Source organism: Lycorma delicatula, chromosome 9 (assembly GCF_047948215.1).
Source record: "Lycorma delicatula isolate Av1 chromosome 9, ASM4794821v1, whole genome shotgun sequence".
NCBI lineage: Eukaryota > Metazoa > Arthropoda > Insecta > Hemiptera > Fulgoridae > Lycorma > Lycorma delicatula.
In genome coordinates this window covers 9,666,533-9,692,074 of record NC_134463.1, presented here as the reverse complement: position 1 = coordinate 9,692,074, position 25,542 = coordinate 9,666,533, and the positions used below count along the sequence as shown (strand labels likewise).

Sequence of the window (25,542 nt, the reverse complement as noted above, 5' to 3'; positions counted from 1 at the left end):
AAATTTTACGGATAAATGAAACACGTAACTCCGGTTAACTGAGAGATCGGATGTATAAAATAAGTAATTATTTTATTAACTGTACCGTACGACATAAAGATTAAAATAAAAAGAGATTAAGTAAAATTTCTAACACTACTACATAAACGACAAATATCACAAGTTCATTAATAGTTAGTTTAACGGTACTGTCAAATGAGAATATAACATCAATTTTAGATATTTTACGAAAATGGTAATCTTTTATTATCAGTAATAATAAAATTATAATATACTGAATCGTTATTAAATTAAAAAAAAAAAAAAAATTCACAAATATAATTTTTTTTTTATTCATCGTTCTTAATAGCTAGCTATACTTGACGGCAGATTTGTTCTATGTAGATGTACTGAATAAGCCGTAGATGTATTGAATAACGCAGCGAACGGGGCCAAGTGGGAAGAAAAAATCAGGTTAAATGGCAAGATAATATCTGTCAATCACGAAATGTTAGATCTGTGTTCATATACAATCTCCCTATTAAGAATAGTATATACTGTATATTATAAGAAGCGAACGGTTGTCAATTTTGAAGTAGTTTTCAGTTTCAGTAAACTTATCTGTTAATAAATAATACATTAATTTATTTATCTATTTACTTGTATACACACGTGCGCACGCAAAATTTTATTATATATATATATATATATAATTTTTTTTCTCACTCGAAGTCTGTTTTAGCAAAACCTTTGTAATATAAAAATAAAGACTGATAAAATTTTCTCATTTTTTTTATAAACTTCCTTAAAATTTTATTGGTAGCTCTGCTCTTTTCCTACTGAAAAATTAAAATTCTCTACAATTAAGAAAAATATATATTAATGAAAAAGTAAAGGCTTTACCATCATGAAGTGGAAAAAATTATTTTTATTCTCTCTCTCTCTCTCTCTCTATACATATATATAAAACATGTGTGTGTGTGTGTGTGTGTGTGTGTGTGTGTGTGTGTGTGTGATGGTGTGTGGGTATACGGGGAGAGAGAGAGAGAGAGAGAGAGAGAGAGAGAGAGGTATACGTAGATACGTAGGTGTACGTAAAAATTGTAAATGATACATGTACATTAATATAAATCATTTTTAATGAGTCTGATTAGGATTCGGATCTGATATCTTTGGATTAATAACCCAAGCTCTGCAACTACATACAAAAACATTTATCAGGACAAAAATTATTTTTTTTAAATGCCAAACTTCAGACATCGTATTAACCAAAATTTCGTTTAAATGTTTGGACGGAAGTAATTATTTTGGAAATAAATATATATTTTATAATCGATTATTCAAACATTCGCGATTCGTTTAATTTTAAAGCAATGACCTGAACATTTTAATTTAATTCACTTATTTCTAGAAAATAGTTCATTATCTGATTCAGAAATGCAGTACCTTAAAATTTATTTATTATAGTATACCCTTTTTTAGTGATCCTTCGCTTTCTACAGACTTTTTCATAATAACATAATGACTTTGAGTAGTTAATGAACACAAGCTGAATTCGAACCCAGGACCCGGTCTCTAATTTTCTTTTTGCGAAAAACATACCTTCTTTTTAATCGAAAATTATTCTTTAATTTATTTTTTTTTAAATAAAGATAATCTATTTCTAATATCGGAATTTCAGTATTCTGCAAATATTATTTTTCTGTAAATCCCCTTCAGCGATCTAAGCTTTTTTATACCCATTTATTATTAAAAAAAAAAATTAAGATGACAAATTTTATTTCTGCGTAGTTAATGATATCCAATGTGATAAATAGCCACAAAAAAGAACACCACAAGCTGGGAATCGAACCGAAAACAAAAAAAAAATCCTCTGTTGAAATTACGTACTTTTTAAATTTATAACTCCTGCGCAAGTATTTACTTACGCGTAATTATTTATAAGGATCTTGATTTGCTGAGGAAAGGCAAACCTATGCTTGGAATCAAACCGAGAACCTTCAGTATTTTAGTCGGTTTTCTAGCAATTGAACTACCACTGTAATCGTCCTTTTCGCTTAAATTTTTTTTAAGGAGAAAAATCGTTTTTAGTAATAAAAAATTAAACATATAGAATTTTATTTAGAAAATACGAGTACATCGATAAATTTTGCTACTTAATTTTTTTTTAATTGCAGTGCTCCTTTGATCAGCTAAAGAAACATAGTTTTTTGTAATTTCTTTATTTTGCGTCGTTTATTATTGTACGTAATGAATGAGATGAAATGGTGATCATATAAAATTGCCTAACCCAAGTTCATAATCGAACACAAGACCTTCAGTAGATCAGTCGATCGTTATAGAACCCAACTATGTACTAATGTGATTTTTCTCTATATTAGATTAATTTAAAAAATAATAACGAACAAGTATAATAAAAAAAAATTCAGTCTACATAGATTTAAATTTAATTTACACCATTATGTAAGTTATATGAAGACACAATTAGTTTATCCTGGATAATTTCAAGATCTAACGGGCCGATCTCACAGAATCCTTCATAATTTTAGATTTTCTACAAAACCTAATAGTGCGGTCGTAATGCCTCAAAATGAAAAACAGTTTTTTCATATAATGAATTTGCGATGTATAATTCCTTCTTAAACACATAATTAACTAGATGAATCACGGCTGATAAGAAGAATTATTGAACCCGTGTCTGGAATCAAAGCAGAACCTTCGACATGTTAGCAGGTTGTTTGATCCAGTCCCTACTGAAGCGATTTTTTTGTGCCTTGTAATACACTTTAAAACGAAAATTCAATTAAAATAATTATAGGTAAATATTTTTTAAATGTTACGAATAAAATTAAAAATATTTTAACGCTCGTTCCGAATATTTTCAAGGAAAAATTAATCTTCGTATAATTTACGAGTAATTTCTGTTTACATTATTACTTATGAGTAGTTATGAGATATTTTGTGACTGATAAGGAATGCCGAATGATGCTAGGATTCCAACCCAGAATTATCGGTATATCAGTCGATTAATTTACCAACCGATCGATCTAAGGAAGGTCATTAAATTTTTGTTAAAAATCATTTTCCTCTAAAAAAATGATGGATATACATTTCCAACAATTTTATGATTTTCTTTTTAATTCTTAAAAACAGATAAATTAAATATGGAAAATGATACAATATAAAAACTCATAATGAATTATTTGTTGTATATATCTCATTGTACAAATGAGTGTAAACTGGGTTCTAACATTTTTAATCTAATAAATATTTTAAAATTAGAATATTTGAGTAGACATTAATTCAGTAAGTACAATGAATGCAGTTTATTTATTGTGTGTAAAGAACGGAATAAATACGGTTTTCGGATGTAATATTGCACTTAATAAAATCTTGGGTGTCTGAAACTTTATTTAAGGTAGCTTGAATTACATTTACGTTATACTGAAGTACGTTTCTTTTCAGTAATTCTAATCTTTTTACTAAAGAATTTCTGTTAAAAAGATTATTTAATTTACTCGTATTTTATTTGAATAATACAAACAAAGGATAAAACAAATGCAAATTATAGTATAACAAACTGTAATAATATAAAAATTAATAATATTAAAAATATAAAATAAAACGAACCCTTAAACAGTAATAACAAATATCTCTATAGAAATATGCAAATTCGACGACGTTACAAGTGGGTTAGGTTAAACAACTGTTCCATCGATGCACTAATTGTACTGCGTATAAGTAATGTACCATGACTTCCCGCCGACAAGTACAACAGTGTTGCCGGATTTCATCAATTTTTTTCTCTCATTATGCCTCGCCACACTACGGCAACGACCGTCAGCGACAGACTTCTTCCACCACTACTTTTATACAACAAAATTATCATGAAAAATTATTCCATTTAAAATTTGGTTCGCAAACTGTTTCATTCGCAATTATTTTATTTTTTTACATTAGACCATCCATTATACGTTGTCTAATATTAAATTATTTTTACTTTATTGTACGAAGTAAAGGAAGTATTGTAATTGCGATACGTTTCGGTTTTCAGATTTCAACGGACATATCCTTTTTAACCATCCCTGAATCCATTTTGACTAGTTTCGTCGTGACGTCTGTACGAGTACGTATGTATGTGCGATTGTATATCGCATAACTCAAAAACGATTAGTCGTAGAATGTTGAAATTTTGGATTTAGCACTGTTGTGACAACTAGTTGTGCACCTCCCTTTTTGATTGCCATCGAAATTAAAAATAAAATTTTAATTAATAAAATATTTTGATCTTAAAGGGAAGGCACATCGGTTTGAATCAGACTTTTTCCATTTGTTTTTTTTTACCTTTTCTTTTTTTTAATTTAAATATATTGATTTAATATATAATTAACCCGTGATTGTAAAAAAAATTACAATACATAATAATTCAGTGATAATAAAAAAAAGTGACAAAAATTATTAGTGAAATAAATGTTATGTACTTTAAAAATGTGTAAATATAATTTAATAGGAATTACATACGATATATATATATATATATACATGTATACGTATACGTGCATATACACAATACTCGTATTTGTATATGAATAGATGTTGGTGAAACATCTGATTATTTAATATTAATTGAAAATATAATTTAAAATCGTATTATTTTTTGGATTTTCTAGTTTAATTTCTGTTTAATTATTCTGGAATTTTCTGTTTAATTTTATCCACATTAAAGTTAACTACAGAGTGACTGAAAAATAGTCCCTCACAAGAACAACATATACACTGAGGCATACATACCCGATCTTTAGTAGATTCCAAAAAATTCTTATCTCTTAGTTCATTGCTCCTCTGATATTATCGGACAATATTCTCCTAAGTCGGAGTTGATCATCATTTCGTTTAATTGTTTTTGTTGCCAATCATTTAATCGCTCTATCGTTTTATATAATTTTTCCGCTCTTAATTAGTTCTCTATTTTTCAAATTTTCTCTCTATATTCATCATCCCTCTTAATATTTTTATTCTTTCCTTGTCTTAACGTTTTCTTCCTCTTCATATTTACCATCTCTCAATATTTTTTTTTTTTTATTGTTTATTTGGTTTTAACATTTTCTTCCTCTTTATATCATTCATCTTCTCCTAATTTTTCTTATTCTTACCGTATTCTAAACATTTTCTTCCCCTTCATATTCATTTTCTTCCTCTTTTTTTGAAATATATTTCTTCATGTTATCTTTCTTTTTCCTGTATGATTATTTCTTTTTTATTTTTGATTATTCAGCAAATAATCCAATAATAAAATGTGAATAATTTACACAGCTAGGTCGAAATTAACATTTGTAACCAGTGTACAGGAGTTCACTAAACGGAATAGTTTAATTATTATTAACTTTTGTGTATACGACACACCAGAAATCTAAAACTTTTGTTAATCAGCAACTCACGAAAATACGAATAATACTGATTTAGTAATACGAATAATAAAAGGAATTTTACTCTGTTCTATTATTTCATGTAAGATTGTTGAATTAATAATTGTATAAATATTTTATGTGAATAAAAACGAATATTTCAGCAATTGTGTAACACTTTGTTAATAAATTAGAGGATCGTACTCACTTTCAAATGAAATAAGTTTATATGAAGTGCAGCAAAAAATATGTATATGTAATTTAATAGGCGTACAAGGAAATCATGTGGTGTCCACATCAGATTTTTTAAATTTATTATTAATTTTGCACAAATTATATATATGCGCGCGCATATACAATTGTGTAATTATTACTCTATTTGTTTAAAGATCAAATCAGGGATTAAAAAGTTATATATTAATTTTTTTAGATGTAACTGACCTCCACGCTGTTACAGAGGTACCTTCTTACCTGCCAGACTAAAAGTTTCGAATTCGCTACCCGGTTAGGATCTGGAAAATTTTGTAACAACGCAGTCCCTTATGACTTTAATAGTCATCAGTTGAAAAAGGTAAATAACAGAGCCACCCACATTTTTTATGATATAGATTATAGAAACCAGGAATGGTACGTAAGGAGGTAATGATTAGTATTATATCTAAATTTCAAAGTTATATCTAGTCGACCTCCATATTTTACGGTTAAGCCCGTCTACAATATTCAAATAAATGTATGTTGTACGCGCGTACATACACTCACAGATCTATTTATTAATACACTTTATTATAAATGTAAAGCCTAAATTAATTTTATTTAGATCTTTTACAATATATTTCGTTGTTTTAAATAATACTTGGCTCTCAATGAATGAAACAATTTAATCCAAAAATTATATTGAAAGTCATTAAGTGACATGGAATTAAATTTTGTCGGATCTCGAATTTTTTTGGTTTTTTTAATCTATTTTGTCACCTCCGTAATAGAACAACCGAATGATATACTGAGGGTTTTGGGTTCGATTCTTGGCTTGGACGCTAGCTCATATGTTAAATGCTTATTTGAATATTGTCAATTAAAAAACGTTAATCATAGTCTGAAGAGTTTTACTCAGCTTGGAGAAAGGTCGCAGCTTTGTAGCATAATATGGTTACGCGAGTATCATTTTAGAATGTTCATAACGTTAAGACTGTGATTTACTCTTAGTTGACGCACAGAATTACTTGCGTAATGCTTCTGTTTCAGATCGCTTATATTCATATAAATACTAGATACGGAATCGATTTATTCCTCACACAGTTAAATTTTACTTACGTAAGAATCATCTGTAAATAAGTTGATAATAAAAATTTTTAAAAAGAACCAATTGGATACGCTGGAAGTCTGGGGCTCGTTTCTCAGTTTAGACGTAATCTTATAAATCTACTGGTTAACCAGCCTCATTGTCGGCCTCCGTGGCGCGAGTGGTAGCGTCTCCGCCTTTCATCTGGAGGTCCCGGGTTCGAATCCCGGTCAGGCATGCCGTTTTCACACACGCTGCAAATCATTCGTTTCATCCTCTAAAGAAATACCTGACGGTAGTCCCGGAGGTTAAACAAAAAAATTAAAAGGTTAATCAGATTAAAGAAACTGAAGATACTGGGTTCCGCTTTGAATTAGAGGGTTTTTTAATATTTCATTCTTACTTTGCACATAAAAATAATTCTTAAGGCGACAATATATTTTTGACTTTATTAATTTGTTTTATAAGATAACAGTCAATCCTGCTACTGCGTAAGGGATCTATAAAAGTGATAGACTCTGTTAACCTTGAACGTCGTAGTCGGTTGGAGTGAGGAATGTTTACAAAATAACTGTGTCAGCAAAGACACGCTGGCTAGATAGTGCGGCAACAACTTTTATCTTCATCACGCATTAAAACAAGTATTCTTTATGTATTTTATCTTAAATAATTTAATTATTTGAACTAGCACACTCGCATGCTTCACTATGCTAGATTTGAGTAAATATAGATTAAATGAACACTTGAAAGTTAGATAAAACATTACAGAAAGTTAAAATGACCATTACGGAACTTCACAAAATTTAACCTTTCCATTTTATCCTTTTCCCCTTCCCTTCCCCATTCCCTTTTCCCCATTTTCATTTTATCACGTTCTTTTTCCATTTTCCCCGTTTCTCTTTCCCTTATTTCCTTTTCTTTTACTCCTTTCAATTTTCTTTTCCCGTTTTCCCCTTTTTTTGATTTTTTCCTTTTCCGATTTTCCCTGTTTCCCTTTTCCTATTCTTCTCTTTCTCCCTTTTTCCCCGCGCATAAATCGGTCCAGTAGCTTTTTTAGTTTATATCGGACTACATATCGGAAACACTGAAATGGAATTGTAAAATATTTAGTACAGCGTAAACGATGGTAGATTGTCATTATTTAAGTAATCTTTTTACTACAGAATAAATTAAATATGGATAGGTTTTGTTTACTGAGAAATTTAACATTTTGTTTTTCAACAAATTTTGAAAAAGTTTCAGAACCAATTAATTTTTTTTTTAGCTCCCGATTCATCGAGGATATTTACTTATTATGTGAAATTATATATTTTCAAATTAGGTTATAAAGAGTTCCTAGACTACTTTTTTTTTGTCTTCAGTCATTTGACTGGTTTGATGCAGCTCTCCAAGATTCCCTATCTAGTGCTAGTCGTTTCATTTCAGTATACTCTCTACATCCTACATCCCCAACAATTTGTTTTACATACTCCAAACGTGGCCTGCCTACACAATTTTTCCCTTCTACCTGTCCTTCCAATATTAAAGCGACTATTCCAGGATGCCTTAGTATGTGGCCTATAAGTCTGTCTCTTCTTTTAACTATATTTTTCCAAATGCTACTTTCTTCATCTATTTGCCGCAATACCTCTTCATTTGTCACTTTATCCACCCGTCTAATTTTTAACATTCTCCTATAGCACCGCATTTCAAAAGCTTCTAATCTTTTCTTCTCAGATACTCCGATTGTCCAAGTTTCACTTCCATATAAAGCGACACTCCAAACATACACTTTCAAAAATCTTTTCCTGACATTTAAATTCATTTTTGATGTAAACAAATTATATTTCTTACTGAAGGCTCGTTTAGCTTGTGCTATTCGGCATTTTATATCGCTCCTGCTTCGTCCATCTTTAGTAATTTTACTTCCCAAATAACAAAATTCTTCTACCTCCATAATCTTTTCTCCTCCTATTTTCACATTCAGTGGTCCATCTTTGTTATTTCTACATTTCATTACTTTTGTTTTGTTCTTGTTTATTTTCATGCGATAGTTTTTGCGTAGGACTTCATCTATGCCGTTCATTGTTTATTCTAAATCCTTTTTACTCTCGGCTAGAATTACTATATCATCAGCAAATCGTAGCATCTTTATCTTTTCACCTTGTACTGTTACTCCGAATCTAAATTGTTCTTTAACATCATTAACTGCTAGTTCCATGTAAAGATTAAAAAGTAACGGCGATAGGGAACATCCTTGTCGGACTCCGTTTCTTATTAGGGCTTCTTTCTTATGTTCTTCAATTGTTATTGTTGCTGTTTAGTTCCTGTACATGTTAGCAATTGTTCTTCTATCTCTGTATTTGAACCCTAATTTTTTTAAAATGCTGAATGCATTTTATTCCAGTCTACGTTATCGAAAGCCTTTTCTAGGTCTATAAACGCCAAGTATGTTGGTTTGTTTTTTTTTTAGATCTGTACAATGTAATTCTTTAATTTAGATTTTTCAGATAATCTAGTATTTATTATGAAGTTATAATTTTTATTGTATAAAAAACATATGTATTATGGAACGAAATATATATTCATATATATGTATTCATATACATGAATACATATGTATTATGTCATATTAATTATGAACCACTTAATAAAACAATTTTTAAATTTATTTAAAGTAAATCTGTAGAAATTAGATAAAGTTATTCAACAAAATTATTCTATTTTTTGTCTGTTTCCCATTAGTTTAATTTTATTGTTCAATATGATAAAAAAAAGACTATAGGAGAAAACCTTATAAGCCACATTTTGCTAATTTTTCAGGAGAGCATTTTTATGGTTAGATTTTCTAATAAAAATCAACAGATAATATTCATTTTTGATTTAATAATAATAAAGTTTTAACTGTTGTTTTTTTTTTTAATATCTAATAGTGCAGAAATATACACTATTCAGTATGATAGTTGAAAAAAAAAATTATGGCCTAACCTCAAACTTTACTAAGGAACAACATGTTAAGACCAAGACTTTTAAGGTTCTTTTTGTGCATTGTGCTTACCTTCATAGCATAGTCCAGGTAACAAAGCGGCCAGATTGCAGTTGTTTTCCTTCACATATTTCTCTAGGTAAATTTCTGAAACTAACAGTTTCTACCAGGATTTTTTCGTTTTCTTCTTTTGGTTTTTGAATTTCTTCAGCTGAAAATTCATTTTTTTGCCTACCTCTTTTTGCTAATATTTCGCATCTGTGGGGTGGTGGGAGTACTGGAGCTGTAAACCACAGTCCACTGTATTTATTTCTGAATGATATCAATACTGGATGGTCTTCAGGTACTTTTAACTCCCTAATAGGCCTCGAATGATATGATAGTTTCTAAGACTCGCACTGTTTGTTGAAGTAATTATATTCTGATGTAATTCAATTTCTTCAGATGGCGATGGTTAGTGACAAGCTGTATGAAAAACTAAAAACTTCATACCACTCTTCTGGTACTTCAGTTCTTGTTTTCTTATTCACTGAACCAATGTCTTTGTCACACGCTAAATAGGAGTATCCTCTTTTAGGAAATATGATCTTCACCACTTTGAATCTTTTTACAGTATGAATAAGATGGTGTGACACATTCTGATTACAGACATTTTCATTTTGTCCTCCACTTGAGTCAAAAATATTTCTAATTCTCTGATGGATGGTTCAAGTACATTATTAATGAAATGATGAATGAATGAGTATATTTCATCACTTCTTTTCTTTCCTGACATTTCAGGGTACATGTAAAAATAGCTTGAGCTATCAGATAAGACACAAATATTAAAAATAAAAAGCAAAAACTGATGTCTGTAATATACATCAGTCGTAAATATATTAGAACAAGGAAAGTTTTTGCTGAAATCCATACAAATAGCTTCTTTATTTCTGTTTTCACTTTTCCTGACAGAATTTTTTGAATGGGTTTTTCTTTTATAAAATGCCTTTTGTTTTTTTAAATGTAGTTATTGTTGTATTTAAAGTGTATAGGTTTACTGTAAAACCTGTTAAAAATCTAATTTAAAGATTTTAATATTTAAAGGCCAATCTCCTCTGAGTAAAGTTTCAATTAACTGGTTTTTGGTTTCAATTTTCAAAGTTTCAGCTATGTGAACCTGTAGAATCTTTTCTTTAGCTTTGTAAGCATCACAGTAACTGCACATATCAGTACATGGATATCAAAAATTATATTGAAGTTTCTATTAAATAGGTTAAAATAGACTAATATAGCCAGTCTTATATTGTAAAAGCAAGACAGGATAAAAGTAGCCAGTGAATTAATAAAACCAATACACTCAAATCATTGGATTGTCAACATATGGGCCTGTAAAGGATCCTCCCTTGTTCAGAATGGACATATAAGGTCTTTCCCTATATACTAACTTTAAAACATCGCATATATTGTGATTTACAAAGTTTTATCCCTATATTGTTTTACCATTACATGGCAATGAATTCCATAAATAAAATGAAAGAAAAAACAAAAAATGGACTTATAAGATTCTTTGCTTGTAGTCTACATAATATTATGTTAAAAAAAAAATTATTTTTCAATGGTTACCAGTTTTATCAATTACTAACTACCTGATAAGAGTTCGCTTCACTCACCCCTCCTGTTGTATCTCATCCTCGTCACCAATTGTTATGTCTCTACTTAAATAAACACACGTGTTTTCAAATGATAAACAATATTTATTTATTATACTATAACGAACAGTTACAAAGGAACATTGAAATGCATATTGATAAAAACTGTCCACATCATCACTCCCATTCTTGATACATTGTTTGCTTATATTGATATACACCAAATGTTTATAGCACCAGATCATCCTGCTACCAATGAGCTCACTGAATGCAATATACATACTTTAAAGCAAAGAATACAGGCAGTGACTTTATCTAAACTACCCAATCAAGAGAAAATTCAAGAAATCTTAATATATTATAGATCTACACCTGTCTCATCTGGTAAATCTCCATCAGAATTATAAATAAAATAAAGATTACATATTAAATTAGACCTGAAACTGACACCATCACATACACCTTCACCTTCCAACATCACTCCTGTGTGCATCAGCTAAGAGTGGGAAATCAAGTACAAGGAAGGTGGTACCCCTCTGCTGGCAAACCGATGTAGAGACTCGGAACTGTAGTCCAGAAGCTAGAAAATGTCACTACACGGTTAAGGTTAATGGTGACAATATTCCCTGAAGGGACACATTGATCTCTACTATTTGTGTCTATCGATTCTAAACCAAAGAAAACAGTGACATTTGCTTTGTCACCAAATACATATGACGAACCAAGAAGAGATCCCCCAAAGGTATTTCACTTTAAACCTTCAAAAGCCATGCGGGAACCTCAAGAGCAACCGGAAGTGCAGCAAAAACTTATTTTGAGACGATCAGAATGGGGAATATAAACGGCCAACAAGACTTCAACATTACAATGTATCCTTGTTATACTTTAACGATTTAAATCGGTAAACATGTATCTAAATTCAATGCTCTTCACTGTATAATCAAATGTAAATGTGTTTTTCAGTGTATCTTTTCAATAAGAATGGAAGACTGTTGTATCCCAACGATCAAACAATATTGATGTAAGCCGACGTTGTATCGAGAATGGGATTGATGATGTGGACAGTTTTTATCAGTATGCATTTCAATGTTCCTTTCGTAGTTCATTATACTATAATAAATAAATATTGTTTGTAATAATGGTACCCCTCCACATCTTGCACGTATTTTAGTATTATCTCTGAATAATTTATAATTTTTAATACTGGCTTTCAGAGGGGTATTTTATGTTTTTTTTTTTCAATTTTTTTTTTCTGGCCTCATTGCTAGAATTATTATTGCAGTTTCAAGTGAGCACTGGGTATGAATGTCTGTAAGTAGTTTGAGGTGATCGTTCGTTTGTAGTTTTGTTTTTGTTGTTAACTACAAAAAGACCTCGAGAAACCAAATATATAGTTTAAAAACTCGTTCAGGAAGTGATGAAAAAAGCACGTGTTAATGTAGAAGAAAGTGCTTGTTTTAAAGTTCAGGTGACATTTGTAGGTTATGTCAAATTTCAAGCAAGGTAGTGTTAATGTACCACACTGATATTTAATCGTATTAATATGTCAATAAATTTAGCTCAGTTTTTTGGATATTACTGTAGTTGCATATGGTAATAGTTTACCTTCAAAGCAAAAGCATGTCCATAGGTAATAGAACCAAATCAGCAATTGTAGTTAGAAACACATTAAAATAAAAAATGTTTTTTTTACACACATCCAGTTATCTTACTCATTCACACACACACACTCTCTCTCTCACACGTAACATCTAAATTAAAAATTCGCTACTCTTTCATTTAGACTAAATCACCATTGAATACAGTGCTTCCATCCAATCAATTGTAAAGTAGAAAATCCACTCTTTTAAGTTAAAATTTAAATTAAGATTACTGGTACTTCTTACACTATCCAGCAGCTAGTTAAACAGCTTAGGTGTAGAAAAAGAAAGGTTTTTGGAACAATGTCCAATAAGGCCTTGGAACAATAACATTTTGTGTAAAAGTCTGCTTAGTTATATAATAGCTTTCATCCGTAGCGATCACCACCTAGACATTACCACTTCATTTTTTAAAGGTTAGAAGATCTTATAAACAAACGGATCTAATGCAAAATACAGATATTTGCTGAAAAAAGGGAAAGATTGTTTTCCTACTCGCACCACACCTTACCTGTACAATAGCTTTTGCAAAATTATAATCAGTTGAAGATAGCCAATAAGTTTATTCCCCAGCAATGCAATCCATAGTTTAATTTTGAATGAAAGAGCAAAATAGATTTGATGAACATTACTGAACACTTTTTAATTCATGTAAACAAATATCTTTTCAAAAATCTGTACAAATGTATGTAAATTCCTTGATCATTTTCCATCGCCCATCAAACCTAAGTATTTAATAGAATTCACCCAAGACATAACTGAAAAGTGACATTGTAGTTGAATACAAGCATAATTAACAGTGTGACATATTAATGGAGTTAATAACCTGGAAGCAGATGATAAAGAAAAAATGAGATTTGATTTTTAAAGCATTCCAGATCAGTTTGCAACCTATCAATATTCTTAGACAAATGTACTAGAGTAACATCTGCAAAATATATATAGCTTTTTCTTACCATAAAATTTACGTGAAATAGCAGCTCATTTTAACTAGAATAGGTCCTTAATAACCAGTACCTGGGAATTATACAATTCACCTTAAGGTTATTGCTTACACAATCTCCCACAATTATGCACTTACTTCTGTCTTCCAGATAATATGCAAACCATTGTAAAGCTAAGCCTCTAATTTCAGTACTATACCTTTTAAATAAATGTAAATTTGATGACCAACTGTACCAAATGCTCACCCCTGTAACTCAAATTGACATGATTAAAAAATTTATTTTTGGATAACTAACCAACTTTTTTTAATTGCTTTTAATAGCAATTTAAAAAACTGAAAGTAGTAAAATGGACTGATAGTTGCCAACCACATCTAAAGATCCTGATTTATGAACTGGAATAATTTCTGCCGATTTCAGGGTGGAAGGAAATTTACCCATAGCAAGACTATTATTGTATATAGTAAATAAGATAGGGATTTCTTGAACAGAAATTCCAACACGAGCAGAAGAGATCTTATTGATACCTGGACATTTACCTGGTTTTAGAGACTATATATACATATAGCTAGCTTATAATATTTAATTGGATTTAAGTGAAATGGGAGAATTAAAGTGATCATGATAATTCTGCATCGTTCTATCATTCTCATTACCAGCACTACTGATAACTTCATAATTATTCAACAATTCAACAAAGTATTTGTTAAAAAAATATTAACAATTTCACCTTCATCAAAATCATTACCATTTATACATATTTTTGATAGTTTATTTGCAATTTAGACGTACCAGTCTAAATATAGACTTATATATGTATAAGAGATTATACATCTCTTTAGCAAGGTTTATTTTTATTTTTTGCAAGTTATATCTTTCTCGGTTTTCCAGATATTAAAATTTTCTTAAATTAAATATTTAACAAAGATTTTCCTTCCATTTTCATATTCATTACGCCTGTGTCACATCTCACATCAGCTGACTCTGACTTTCTTCATCCAACTTTTATATCTTCTAACGCTTATTTTAACTTTTTCTATTATCCTATATGTGTCACTTTTTCATCAGTCGACAATCAATATTATATTTTTTTTAAATTCATTATCATCTTAACAGCCGTGGGTTTTGTGTGGCATAGTGGTAGTATCTACCTTTTGTCTGGAGTTTCCAGATACAAGTCTTGGTCAGGCATACCAGTTTTCACATGCTATAAAATTTATTACATCGATCATAGTGAAGATCTTATTAGGCCTGGACCTGGTACCTGTTTTTGCTGATCAAATAAAAGATGATTGCTGTATCACATTGTTTTTTTTAAAAAGTAATTTATTGAAAATATAATTTAGTTGCAATAACCTTAGTCTAGAGAACATAATTGTTTAAAGTAACAGAAAAATGCTTAACTGGTATTGATACTTTGTTTTTTAAATGTGCTTCTGTTGTAAAATGACTCATTCCAGTTAACAGAACAAATTTATCTAGTAAACTGTTTGATTCTATGGTCAGATTTGTTTGTAATGTCATTTAAAATTATCCTGTTAAAGAGTAAATGATTCACTATCTGATTTTTTTTATACTGGAGTCCTTTTTACACAAATAGCAAGTATAAGAGGTAGAAAAAAACAACTCTAAAAGCTCTACAATTAGGGACTAGCCTATGTATATTTCTAAATTTTGCTAAATAGCCCAAAATTGATAAATATATGATCTTCCCTATTACCAGACGTTGAAGCTCATTGAATTTTTATATTGATTTGTTCTGTTAATAATTGGAAAGAAATATCTTTATATCTTCTTAAATTTTGAATTTTTCAATCACTCTTTGTGAATGATTTAAATAATGTAAAAGAGACTAAACATTCTCAAAGAAAAAATATGTTGGTCTGTTGTTATGCTATCATATGCAAATGTGAGTATTTTCTGTATTTGTCAAAACTTAAAAGATTCGCAGGCAAATGAACACTATCTAACAGTATGAAATCAACAGTTAATACAAAAAATCAAACAAAAACAAATCTTTAGTTAATACAAACTAATTTCTACCACAATCAAAATGTTTACCTGGTGACATGATTCGCAATTAAAAAATGAGCACGACTCACTAGTCTGAGAGAAAGGCATGTTTTCAACTAACAAAATCAAATTTTTTTTAAACATAAGTTCATAGATTTCTGCCTTACAGAAGTAATCTGTATTACTATTGGAAAGCAGAAATTTGCTATCGTTTGTTTTTGTAGAACACAATTAACTGTGAAGTATTACAACTTTTACATTTATTTACAGTTTGTTTAATTATTACCATATACCATAGAACTTGCAATTATAATATTATGTATTGTATACATTTTACATTCAAATTTAACTACAGCTGAAATAAAAAATTCTGATGTGGATACCACATGATTTTCCTTGTACGCCTATTAAATTACATATATACATTTTTAAAAGAATGTAAAATTTTATTTCGCTAATAACTAATGATTTTTTTCATATTTTTTTTTTAATTGTTATTATTTATTGTGTATTTTCTTTACAATCACAGGTAATAATTATTAATAAAGCAATATATTTAATTTAAAAAAATATATATAAAAAAGAAAATGAAGTAGAATTCAAACCTATGTGCCTTCCCCTTATAAGGCTAAAATATTTCATTAATTAAAATTTAATTGGCTATAACTCTGGAACCAAAAGCTTTCAATGAGGGCTTATTACTACAGTTAAGGAAAAAGTCCAAAATCCAATTTTTTTTTTATTTGGGGCTTTTTTGGTTCAGTCGACTGCAATCAATCAAAAGTGTACAACTAGATGTAGCAACAGCCCTAATTCAAAAATTTTAATATTCTACGGCTAATCGTTTTCGAGTTACGCGAGATACGTACGTACAGACGTCACGACGAAACTGGTCAAAATGGATTCAGGGATGGTGCTAATTGGTATTCCCGTTGAAATCTAGGAACTGATCACACTACTTCCTTTATCCACCGGGTTGGTTAGGTGGTGAACTCGTCATTTCAAATCAGCTGATTCAAAGTCAAGAGTTGTAAGGTTCAAATCCTAGTAAAGGCAGTTACTTTTTTACGGATTTGAACACTAGATTGTGGATTGTGATGTTCCTTGGTGGTTGGGTTTCAACTAACCATACATGTCAGGGATGGTCAATCTGCTGCTGTACAAGACTACAACTTCATTTACGCTTATACATATCATCCTGCGAATTAATACCTTATGGTGATTCAGGAGGCTAAATAGAAAAAGAAAGAAAGGTAAACCGACAGCTGTCAACTGAACCAGCAATCTTCCGATTACTTTGAATGTTGACCGTTACAGTGATGTGCCATTCTGTTTATTTTTGTTTGTGAAAATTCTACCAGGAAAAAATATATGTATGCTAGTCACACATTTATACAGTTTACTTGTTGCAGATCACTCTCGAGATAGTCGTTAATTTAACACCAATAACAAAATTAACCATTGTCTGAATTCAAATCCTGTCAGAATTTATTCTATCTTTACACTTTCAATGCTAAGCCTGTGGATTTAATGGGCTATCGACATTTTCGTAATGATTTGAGCACATGAAATCCACGGGCATTCGTATTTAATTTCGTACAGATCGCATTCGGTGTTAGGCTTTTCGTTCCTTAGTTTATTTTGAATGATTGGTTTGTTTTATCTCGCACTCTGACGGATATTTTTTTAAATTTCGAGTATAAAGTTGAGTAACGGTGTTCTTTTCGTGTTGAGGTTAGAATTGCTGTTTGTGTCGTGTTGAATTTGTTGTAAACAAGGTAATTATTTATGATTTATTTTTGTATAATTTCTTTTTATTTTTTTGTAAGTAAAAATAATAATTATTGGTGTATATTTTATTGCCAAGTTATATCGTTTTCTGTTCAAATATGGATATTCACGACCCCAAAACATTAAGAAACCCAAGTAATAATCTCTGAACCAAGGTCTTTTTTTAACCATTTGATCTCTGAATATCCAGTATGCTTTTCATAAAGGGAAAATTTGACAGTTGATGAAGGGGTACGTGGATTTAGAGGCAGGATAAGATTTCGTGTTTATGGCATAAAACTATATATTGTTTGCAGTTGTAGCGGAAGTAAATTTCAAATTGAAATTTACTCGGGTAAAAATAACAAAAATTCTATAATTTCTCATTTCCAATGACTTCTTTCTGATTATCTTGACAAGGGACATATATTCACAGACCGGTTTTATAGCTCACCAGCTGTTTTTGATTTTTAATGGTAGTGACATACTAAAGCTGGAAGTCCTATCGGAAAGAACTGCCAAAAATAAAGTTAGTAAACAAAAAACTAAAAGTATGTTTACATGATAAGAAATCATCTTCTGTGTGTCAAATGAAAAGACACAAGAGATGTATTATCCTTATCTTCAGTTCACAGAATAACGGAAAGTGAAAAATTATTTATAGTTAAAATATATTTTATAGTTGGAATCACAACCATTACCCTTGAGTCATAATTGTCGTTTAGAAAAATGTATTATATTCATTGGAATGGCTTTAAGAAAAAGGCAGGAGTTATTGCACAGGAATCCACATAAACAGCAGTAAAAACAAAGACTTGCAGGTCATCACTTCACTTAGAATATACCCCAAAAGAAAAAAAAGCGCACCCTGCAAAGATGTGTAAACTCTGGTATGAATAAACAAGGGCAGCCTTAGGGAAAGCTAGAAGGAAGGAAACTACTTGGTGGTGTTCTGAGTGTGCAATAGTGTTGTGTACACTTAACTGTTTCAAAATTTACTACAATAAAGCTAATTATGTTTAGTGAAGTAGTTCACAATTCTTTATTTTGTTCATGTTTATATATTTTTAGAACATGATAATTTTTTAAGTAGCTAAAATAAGTATTTCAATAATATATTAACATACACTGCATTTTGTTCTCTTTCTAAACATGTTCACATCATTCACCTATTGCAAGTACCAAATTCAAACAGAATATTTTTAAAACACTTAAAAAGCCCCAGGATACAGGGACCTTTCATTTTCTGTTTAGCCTCTGGAACCACCATAAGATATTACTTAAGAGGATGATATGTATGAATGTGAATGAAGTGTAGTCTTGTACAGTCTCAGGTCAACTGTTCCTGAGATGTATGGTTAATTGAAACCCAGCCACCAAAGAACACCGGGATACCCAATCTAGTATTCAAATCTGTAATAAAAGTAACTGCATTTACTAGGATTTGAACCTTAAAATTCTCAACTTTGAAATCAGCTGATTTACAATGACGAGTTAACCACTTGGCCAGTCCAGTGGGCTAGGATACAGGGACCAGCCCAACCCCCATAGAGGAAGACACCCCCCTTGTGACGATTCAGGTCGCCACACCAACCCCTCCTTGTGATGCTAAAATGGACTGTAACAGAGGTCGTCTTTTGACCCTTTAACTGATTATATCTTCTGCGTATAAACTTACATTTGTAGTATAAATATGTGTTAATAAATATTAACATATGTTAATATTTATAGTGTGAGATATAAACAATTACAAAACAATACATTGAAATACATAGCAAGTATTTAGATTTTCACACATATTATAAAGTAAAATATAGCAAGAGATGTTTTAAATCTTTAAGGACAAAGAGCAGTGATATTTTGTATAACTTCCTCATTAGTATTAACAGCATTAAACTGAACAAGAACGATTTCATAAGTAACAATTGTTCCAGCAACCTGAAATGAATAAAATTGTATTACTGAATCAGCCTAACTGGCTTGTAATAATTAAAATTATAAACTAAATTCTAAAATTATAATTAAAATTAAAAATGTTCAGGTACTATATGACATTTATTTTACTTTGGCAAGTACAACTTGTCTCTCTAGCTTCTTGACACATTAAAAAATAATATTAATTAAATGTTGTTTAAATTTTGTTTAAAATTAAGTAATTATTACTTAATAAAACTTAATAATATTATTTAATAATAAGTAATATCAGACTTAATAAAACATTATATATTATTTTTTAATAAAGAACATTTCTTCTTTGATATTTTTGCTTTATTAGAAATGACATAGAGGTTATGTATGTATGTATGTATGTGTAATACAAAACATCTGATAATTGAACACCTGGCCTTGACTGCACATATTCTCTTTTTGGGGTACATAATTATATTACATATTTTTATTTTCAGTGTGGTTTTAATTTCGTGACCGATCGGACCTTGAAAAAAAATAACCCTTGTATATAACCAGTTTCTTACTGAAATAACTTACGTCTTGTCTTAATGCCCTTTTTATTCTAATAAACTGAATGAAGTTAAGCCTTCCTTTCCAGTAAACTTTCATCAGTTGCTAAATTTTTTTCTGGTGTGTATACTTCTCTGAATCTGTTAACAAGGTTTTATTTATTGTTTACTATTTTATTTAGTTTAGTTTTATTTAGGTTTACTGTTAATAATCGGTTTTATTTATTTTTTTTAATGGATTAGTATTATCATCAGAAAAATGGATGCAATAGAAGTTTGACACTTTTAGATAAAAATTTTCTAGATCCAGTTCTTGGATCTAGAAACAAGACATATAGAATAGAGAAACAATATGCTATTGCTTGAGCATTAAATTAAAATAAAAATAGAACTAGACTCGCACATGTTCGAGTAACCCATCAACGAACAGGAATAAAACTGGTCAATTCACAATTACGAATTATTTTGTCGTGGCACTTTTCAGCAAAAAGTTATTTCTTCAAAAACCATTAAGGGGTAGGGTAAATAACTGACTATTAATATCAATATTTGGTGTCATAAGTTTACACGATTTTATGTTTGGTTGAATTGTGGTTTAATCAAATTACTTTTATGTACATGTTATTTCCCTTTTTCAGTTTCTTTTTCTTCCATATCTCTATTATTTTCTAGTATTTTACTTTTTTCATCTGTCCAGGTTAGAAATATTTCTTCTATGGTTTTTTTTTTTCTCTTAGAAACCTGAAATATTATGCAGTTCTTTCTCATAGTAAATGTTCTTGATGGCTTCATGTGTTAGTTTCATTTCTTCTATGTCTTTCAGTTTCTCTGTTTCAGTTGTTATTAATTTTTAAAGTGTATAAATAGCCTGTTAGGGTTCATTCTTTGTAGATGACCATAAAAGGCGATTTTTTTTCCTGATAAAATCTGATATTTTCTCCATTTTCATGTAAACTTCATTATTGTGTTTTCTTTTCTGTCTTTGATAGGCTGAATAACCTTTTTTTAGCATTCATTTTTTTGCCGATTAGAAGTCTGTTGTCAAATGTCATATGTTCAGTTGGATATCGCGTTTCCAATCAAAGCACTTTACAGTAGTGACATATTAGCATTTAGTGATATTAATTTTTTACTGCAGGTGTTCCTAGTTAATCGATAGGCTAGCCATTTTACTGATTTTGGACCTAATGGCTACTTTTTCAGAGATGTTGACTTCAATACCCCTGGGTATCTGAATTTTTCAGTTTCATTAATTTCCTGTATGTTGTTATTAGTTTTTTAAACAGCTGATTAAATATCACTATACGATTTTTTGTAGAGTTTACTTTATAATGTAGTAATAATATAAGGAAAATTTCAAAAATTATGGTTTATATTAGTTATACTGAAAAAATGTTCATATTTTATGCACAGTTTAAGTCAAAAAATTATGCAAAATACAAAAATATTTGACGGCGTTGTATTGACATACTATTTATTAATCTTTATTTCTACAGTAGCCGCAGGTTTACGCCCGCTTACATTTACTGATGGATGATAATGAATTTTGTAGCGTGCGGAAAATGACATGCATTATCAGGATTTGAACCGAAGACCTCCTGATGAAAGTCTTAGATGTTAACTCAGCCACAGAGATCGGCATGAAACGATGACTAGAACAATAAAACATTTAACATCATTTTCATTTATTCTTGACCTGTTTGCCGACATGTAAAGATTGATTTTTTTTTACAGTCAATAAGAAGTATGCACTTTGTAGGAAATGTTTATTATGTCTACATTCCTGTATAACGTTAACATCAAATCATGGCGCTCCCTCAAAGTCCGATTGAGTATTTAAGATAGAAAACTGGGCTGTCACATTATTATTTGCTGTTTATAAGTGAACTGTGTAGATCTATATTCAAAAAAATTAAATATCTTAGTCTATTCTTGTGTTTACATTTATGAATGTGCAATCTTTACTAAAAACAATTATCACTTATTCTTAAAAAATAATATCCATCTAAACTTAACCGGACAACAGTATTGTTATTTAAAAATTCATCAAGAGAGGAATGTTGTTTTTGTAAAAGAATTTTTAATTTTATTTTGAATAAATTTGTGGAAAGATTTTTCTGATTATTCAGCAGTTCATAAGCACAGTAAGGCCCTTTCATGTAAGCTCAAGTATTGTGTCAAGTTATACGAAAACAGTTTTGTCGTCTGGTTCAGTTTAGATGGTTCGCATAACTTGACACAATACTACAGCTTACAAGAAAGTGCTTAGTATGCTGAATCATTTAAAAACTCTTCCCACCAGTTTATTTAAAATACAATTAAATATTCACTTTTATGGAAACAATATTTCTCTGTTTATGAATTTTTAAATAATACTAATTACAAAAAAACACAATTTATCTCCATTCTGATCAACATGTATTTAAATATGTGCTCAAAATAATTTTCAGAAGCACCCTCAGAATTGTGTATTATATTTTTGTGATTTTTTTGTTGAGATATTTTCCTTAATATTATTTCATACGTTTTTTATAAATAATTTATATAGACTTTAATCCCGTCTTTTTTTTTTCTTATAATTCGTTTGTCTATTAATAATTTATTTTATGCAGTTTTCATGTTTTTGTATAGTTTTTTTCTTTTTTTGTCTTACTTTTAAAGGAATCTGAGATCTCATTAAATGATGATGTTTCACCACAGCTTAATCTTAACATGAAAACCAATGAACTTGAAATAAATGATTTACACACTGTGAAGACAGAAGAAGAGATGGAATTATATCCATGTCATGTAAGCATTTATAATTATGGATATTGTAACAAACATGGTTTTTCTCTCTCTCTCTCTCTCTGTGTGTGTGTATGTGTGTTTTATATATTTATTTTGCTATTTCAGTGTGTTCTGTTATAATTTTTTTAAATTCTGTTTAATTAATACCGACATGTTAAGTTGTGTGTGAATGATAAATGGTTAATGTGTGAGGGCAAATGTGTTGTTTTTAACTTCAATGATATCCAAAATGTGTGTATTTTAACTTGATCGAGTTCTCAAATTTTAATAATTTCTGGGTAATGGGTTTTTAATTGTATTCACTTGTCATATTTGCATATTTGTCAGGTTAGTGACCCGATACAGATAAATCACGGTTGTGAGATGTAATCTTATTAATGAAATGAAAATAAAATAAATTTTAATTACATATTTACATTAGGAAAAGTTAACATATTTATCATATTATTACAAAAGATATTTGAAGTTAGCACCCTGCGGAGCTGATGCAGCAATGTTAAAGTAATCATACTCAGAATCACCTGATGCAGAATGTTTTCCTAGTGCCTTGGACAACCACAGAGTTCACTTCAGTTGCCATTCCTATCTATCCAGAGGACTCCACCTCCTGGACCCTTGCACTGTACGTTATCCTCATGGTTGTGAGAATAATAGCGATAAGTAATAGTTGCAGTGTTCAGGCTTTACAGAAACCTGAAGGAGAAACTAAATTACAAAAGATAGAATAACAGGAATTACGGTAACTAAATTACACACACCTTTGACCATGAAAAATTCATAACTTATTTCTTTGCAGTGGTGGCAGAAAAATAATAATAAAGTAAAAGGATTAACCTATTTTTTCTGTAATGAATATCTTTTAATTCACAACTTCACCGAAACTCTCGTTTAATAAATGTTGAATGTTACAAAATTAATATTTTTATATCTGGTAAGAATTTATGAAATATAAGATTAGAATTCAAAATCTTAGGTAACATTATGTGTAAGTAAGGTAAATGATAGTTATCACAATAAAAAATGCACCATAAGCAGTATTAACACCAATGTCATAAGATTAGAAAATCAAAATCATGAGAATTACCGCAGTGTTCTAACAACTATTTGATTGTAAAAGACTGCAATTTGTAGAAAAATCTGTAAGGAGAGTAGCAGCATTTTTTGATAACATTTAGCAAAACATGCCATATTAAAGTCTACTAATAATAATAGTAATAATTTAATTGTGGCTGAGTATTTATGTGTGTGGTATAGAATAAGAGATACAATTTATTTTTATTTTGTAAATTATACAAAAATATAAACATTTTTACTTTTTACTACGTTTTACTTTTTTTATTACAGCAGATAAATTTTATACAATTGAAAGAGGAACCGCTTGACATTATGAACGACGATATCGAGAAAGATCCCTTAGCAATCGAAGAGACCAACATAGTTAAATCAGAAAATTTACAAGTTGAAAATGAAGTGGTAAGAGTGTTAGATTTTATGTACAGTAAAACTCCAATTATACAGATGGACCTTACAAGGCCAAATCTGGATAATTGAAAAGAATAATGTAAAAGAGGTTTATTATATATACTACATATATCGTTCTATGTTTACTGGGTAGGTAACTTCAACACTTCAGCTTACAAGAAATGCCTTATTGTGGTTTTGAATTGCTGAATCATTTAAAAACTCTTCACACCAGTTTATTTAAAATGCAATTAAAACTTCTTTTTTAAAAAACAATATTCCTCGATGAATTTTTAAATAATACTAATTACAAAAAAAGCACAATTTATCTTCATTCCGATCAACGTGTAATTAAATATATGCTCATAATGTCTTCAGACATTATGAATAGTGTTTCTTCAATCTGCAATAGTGCCCTCTGAATTGTGAATTATTTTGTGATATTTTACGTTTAAATAGTTTTCTTAAGATTATTTCATGTGTTTTATATAAACAATTAGTAGAGATTTTAATCACGTCTTTTTTTTTCTTATCATTCGTTTGTCTATTAATAATTTATTTTATGATGATGTGATATAATTATGTGAGGGTATTTATTATTAAGTTCTAGTCAGAATAAAAAAAAATAATAATTAGTTTTCACGTTTTTGTAAGATCTTTTCTTTATTTTATTTTTAAAGGAATCTGAGATCTCATTAAATGATAAAGTTTCACCACAGCTTAATCTTAACATGAAAACCAATGAACTTGAAATAAATGATTTACACACTGTGAAGACAGAAGAAGAAATTGAATTTTATCCGGGTCATGTAAGTATTTATAATTATTGGATATTATAATAAACGGGGATTAGTCTCTCGTTAATTTTATTACTTTGTGTGTGTGTTCCTATTTCAGTATGTGCTGTTATAAAAAAATTGATTTTAATTCCGACTTATTAAATTGTGTGTGAATGATAAATGGTTAATGTGTGTGGGCAAAAGATTGTTTTTAAATTTCAGTGATGTTTGAAATATATTTTGAAATGTTTCAAATCGTTTGAAATATCTTAACTTGCTGATAGAGCTCTCTATCAGCTTTATTATTATTATTATTGAAGCTTGCTTTAATAAGCTTTGGGTGATCAGTTGTTAATTGTATTCACTTGTCATATTTAAATATTTATCAGGCTAGTAATTAAAACTTGACTCGATACAGATTAAACACAAT

At 29.6% G+C, this 25,542-nt stretch overlaps 1 protein-coding gene and 1 long non-coding RNA gene across 3 annotated transcripts in view; one reads left to right on the top strand and one right to left on the bottom strand.

The window, feature by feature from the left end:
- Positions 1-3,760, bottom strand: part of LOC142329961 (uncharacterized) — a 37,996-nt gene extending 34,236 nt beyond the window's left edge. The window contains exon 1 of the long non-coding RNA XR_012757640.1: positions 3,610-3,760. This is a non-coding gene — a long non-coding RNA (uncharacterized LOC142329961). The remainder of the gene's footprint in view (positions 1-3,609) is intronic.
- Positions 1-25,542, top strand: part of LOC142329960 (uncharacterized) — a 49,241-nt gene that overhangs the window by 10,164 nt on the left and 13,535 nt on the right. The window contains exons 2-4 of one of the 2 annotated variants that reach the window (XM_075374948.1): positions 22,744-22,872; positions 24,220-24,345; positions 25,014-25,142. In XM_075374948.1, the coding sequence (XP_075231063.1) occupies positions 22,795-22,872; positions 24,220-24,345; positions 25,014-25,142 (333 nt within the window). In that variant the 5' untranslated portion in view covers positions 22,744-22,794. Of the gene's footprint in view, positions 1-22,743; positions 22,873-24,216; positions 24,346-25,013; positions 25,143-25,542 lie in introns of both variants that reach the window. The other variant, XM_075374947.1, reaches the window with a different exon arrangement.